The sequence below is a fragment of the Drosophila serrata genome, unplaced genomic scaffold (assembly GCF_035046125.1).
Source record: "Drosophila serrata isolate PLE 108 unplaced genomic scaffold, ASM3504612v1 contig_293, whole genome shotgun sequence".
Taxonomy (NCBI): domain Eukaryota; kingdom Metazoa; phylum Arthropoda; class Insecta; order Diptera; family Drosophilidae; genus Drosophila; species Drosophila serrata.
In genome coordinates this window covers 2,064,678-2,068,685 of record NW_028257191.1, presented here as the reverse complement: position 1 = coordinate 2,068,685, position 4,008 = coordinate 2,064,678, and the positions used below count along the sequence as shown (strand labels likewise).

General features: G+C 48.9%; 1 protein-coding gene across 1 annotated transcript; it reads left to right on the top strand.

Moving 5' to 3' along the window:
* Nucleotides 1–1,296: 1,296 nt before the first annotated feature.
* On the top strand, nucleotides 1,297–3,609 carry upd1 (unpaired 1). Its single transcript, XM_020942170.2, has 3 exons — nucleotides 1,297–2,258; nucleotides 2,333–2,482; nucleotides 2,624–3,609. Exons 1-3 carry the CDS (start codon nucleotides 1,752–1,754, stop codon nucleotides 3,449–3,451), a joined length of 1,485 nt encoding a protein of 494 aa, XP_020797829.2. The 5' UTR covers nucleotides 1,297–1,751; the 3' UTR covers nucleotides 3,452–3,609.
* The last annotated feature ends 399 nt before the right edge of the window (nucleotides 3,610–4,008 follow it).

Genomic DNA, 4,008 nt, shown 5'->3' with positions numbered 1-4,008 from the left:
GCTCAAGGTCACTTTAAAGGCAGACAGCGAAACAGTGGGAAAGAGTGAAAGAGAGGGAGTGTGAGGGGAAAACTAGGGGCTGTGAGAATGGGACAGGGTCAGGTAGGCTCTCCCTCCTGTGCTCAAGATCACTCTCTCTCACTCGCTCTCTCTTTCACTCTCTCTCCCTGTGTGTGAGCGAGTGAAGCGGATTGGACAGCAGGGATAACGGAGGTTGCAATGGCGACCGTGTGGCCTGCAGGAGCAACAGGGACGGCGACTGTATGCCAGGTATACATATATATATATATGACCCCGGCAGGTGGCCCGGGATACCGAGGATCAGAGCGAGACGGAGCTAGAGATCATGGCCTGCTCGTGCTGCTTGTCTTGCTCTACTTTGCAGCGACGTCGACAGAGCTCGGCTTGGTGGCGATCTCGGTTTCGGTTTCGGTCTCGGTTTGGGTTTCGGTTTCGGCCTTTTGGCGCTGCTCTTCGTCGGGTCGCCTCGTATTGTACCGCTCAGCAGCCGCAGCCGCAGCCGCAGCCGCTGCTGCCACAGTCCGAGCCACAGCCACGGCCACAGCCTCTCAACAAAGAAAGCTGGTCAAATCCATCGCAACTTTGGCTCAGTTCGTTTTCACACTCGGACGCGAGCAGAAGTGTCCGCGAACAGTCACCAAGAAACCAGAGATACCAAAACCCAAGACTCAAGGCCCAAGACTCTCTCTGCTTTCATAGAGATCAGCAATCATTATCCGTCGTCGGATAAATATCTAGAAATATATTTTTGTTCAAGTGTTTTGTGTATTTGCAAAAGTGATCGCGATTGCCACTTGGATTAACCGTTACGATAAAGGCAGCTGCACATCTTCGATAAGGATCGAAGCAAGCACGGGGATCCTGCGAGGATCCTTGACGAATCTAATTTTTCAACTATAATGCGGTGTGTGTATTATTTTTAATTTAATCACTACAAAAATAACAGAAACCCAATCAGTTTGGAGATTGGAGCCAGCCCACAAGGATCTCCAGTCTTCAAAGGATAATGATTTCCAAAGCGACCAGGATTAATATTTAGCTAGTAAAATCTTGTGACTCAATCGAAAGAGATTAGCTTCAGTTTGTGAGTTTCAAATAATCAAACATTATTTTTTTGTAGTCCCAAAATTTTTGCCTCGAACTTTCGCCGTGGAAATTCCAGGTGCCGTTTTTCACGCTTTTCTCTGCACCAAATTTTCCCGCCCTTGAGGAGGCTTGCTCAGGCTCAAGCTCAGGCTACTCTCGAGTTAATTGTCTAAATTAATAAGTTTTCACTTTCCGAAAAAAACACCACCACCACCACTCACCCCAAAACAAAAACACATTTACACATATTTATAGCCCTGGAAATAATAAAAAATAAGTAAAAAAACGTAAAAAAAATCAACAAATACGCAGAGAAAATGTTAAAAAAAGCGAACAAAATTGCACAGACTGTTGCACGGTTGCTGTTGTTGTTGCACTCGCATTGAATGCAGCGAAGCGTCAATCAATCAATCAATCGGGCGAGGCCTCAAGGATATCAGATTGAGAGAGAGAGAGAAAGAGAGAGAGAAGCCAGGAATAGACCAGTATCCCTAGGAGTTGTAGGAGTCGCGAGTTTTGAAAAGAGTTTTTGGAATCATTTGGATCCGATTTGAATTTCCATTTTACTCATAGTCTGTCTCCTCTTCTTTTCTTTTACCCTGTCCTTCCACCGCCTTCTTTCCCTACCCTTCATCCTGCCCACGATGGATATGGACGCACTTACTCCAGTTGGTTGGCGGCATTGCGCTGCGACCAAAGGTAAAGGCAGCATCACGGCCGGCAACGGAAACGGAAACGGAAACGCCGGCGGTACGGGTTGCAAGCAACATGCGGCAATGGCCCACCACCACCACCACCATTATCAAATGCTTCTGCTACTGCTTGCCATCATGCTAGCCGCCCAGCTGCCACAGCCGGTGGCAACACGCTCCACCAGCAGCGGCGGACTAACCGTGATCGATGCCGCACGTCTTCAGGTGCGAACCACCACCTCGAGTACCATCACCTCCACCTCCAATAGCAACAGCTCCGCCGCTTCCTCCGCCTCCTCCTCCTCAGGCTTGAGGAAGCGCCATCGGAAGCGGAATAGCAACTGGATAGATTATCGCAATTTTGATGAGAACACCACCGCCCTGGAGTGGGCCAATCCCTGTGGTGGCAACTATCATCCCTCGGCGGGAGAGCGTCTTAAACGCCTGCGTCCCAGGCAGGTGAGTTTCTTCAGGAGCTTCTGCCCCACAAACAGGACTAACCCTTGATCTCTTTTAATCTCTCTTATCCACAGAGCTTCAATCAGCTGAAGCGTCATGCCTTTAGGGAGTACCGCAGTCTAAATAGCAGCCAGGACTCGGCCATTGATATACGCAACATGACCATGTGGTCCCTGCACACGCACAACTACAAGTTTCTGCCCAAGCTAAAGCCCAATTCAACGGTGAGTCCTTGAAGCTAAATAACCCTAGATATCTACTTGAAAAAGTATCTTAAAGATCCTTACAAAAATCTTATGCAGAACTTCCTATCTAATTTTGAAACTCTTCCATATCTCTCTCTCTCTCTGATATCCTTTTTATAGATTGCCCTGAAGCGCTGGTACCGCAACATGCAAACATATGTGGCCAGCTTTGCCTATCTGAGACGCCAGCAAATCCGCTGGGATCAACGCTCCATCACCCGGGAATCGAGCACTGCCCGGGAGCTCCGTGAGTTGCTCCTTAGCTCCCGGCGTATCCTTTGCGAGCTGGAAACGGCCGTCAATCAGACACAGAGTCCGCGTCACATGCAAAAGCAGCGGCGAAGTGGTGGTGCCACAACGGTAGCATCATCATCATCATCATCATCGGGGTCTGCCGCTCCATTGCCGCAAATCTCCCGGCTGGAGATGAACAAGCGCCTGAAGCTGCGCTCCAAGGCGGGCGGTGGACCAAGTGGAGCTAGTGGCTCCTCCAGTGCCGATTCCATCGACATGCGTTTCGTGAAGCATCATTACTATGACTTCCTGCGCACCATGTGGCAGCTGTTGCGTCGCGATGGCCAGCGTCGGCCCAGAAAGCAGCGAAATCATCAACGCAACCAACATCAGTACCATCATCATCAACATCATCAACATCAACATCATCAAAATCATCAACATCAACAGCAGCAGACGGGGAAGCAGCAACACTCGCGGAAACAAAACCAGAAGAAACAGCAGCATCAATTGGAGCAGCGCTGGCGGAGCTCCGTGAACTCAGCCCTCAATCGCAAGGAGTTCAACGAGGTGTCCAAGCCAAGTCCTAGTGCCTCGAATTCTGGTACCGGTGCAACGGCGGCAAGATCTTCTACGGTCGGTGCTGGAACCGGCGGTGGCAGAAGTGCCACCCGAATGCGTGGCAAGCGCCAGTCGAGCGTGCAGCGCACGTGAGAGGTTGCAGCTTCTCCCATCCTCAGGATTACACACACAAACACAAACACACACAATCTCCTCCAAATACACCCATCCACAGAGCTCTCCCGCCATTAATTTAAACGTTAATCGACCGAACGTAGGCTTAAGTAAATTATTCAATTGCCAGCACCGAATTGTACGTATTTATTGGAGATATGACCCTCAACCTCAACCTGAACCTCAGCCGTTGCCGTTCTAGTCACATAAGAGCAACTGCACCATCCCCCTCCTAATGGAAGTATTATCCCTCCCCCCCCTGGAATATTATGTGACCCTTAATCCTTAATCCTTAATCCTGATTCCCACCTCCTGCTAGCTAGTAGGCTAAGCTAACCAATCGTAACTAGACTAAGTTAGATCTAAGAGCACATTTTTTTTCGCTAGACTAGCTTGTGTTTTTTCGTGACATCTGTGATATAGTGCTTGACTAGTTCGTATTTAAACTAAATTGTATATAGCGTAAGATCGCCGCTAGAAATCGATTTTCGTATTTATAGAATCCATCGAATTATATTTAATCCAGCTGCGAAATA

Excerpts from the sequence above, each read along its gene's own strand:
- upd1 (XM_020942170.2), top strand. The coding sequence starts at position 1,752 with ATGGATATGGACGCACTTACTCCAGTTGGTTGGCGGCATTGCGCTGCG. Across the intron at positions 2,259-2,332 it reads AACGCCTGCGTCCCAGGCAG|AGCTTCAATCAGCTGAAGCG; the intron begins GTGAGTTTCTTC and ends TCTTATCCACAG. Across the intron at positions 2,483-2,623 it reads AGCTAAAGCCCAATTCAACG|ATTGCCCTGAAGCGCTGGTA; the intron begins GTGAGTCCTTGA and ends TCCTTTTTATAG.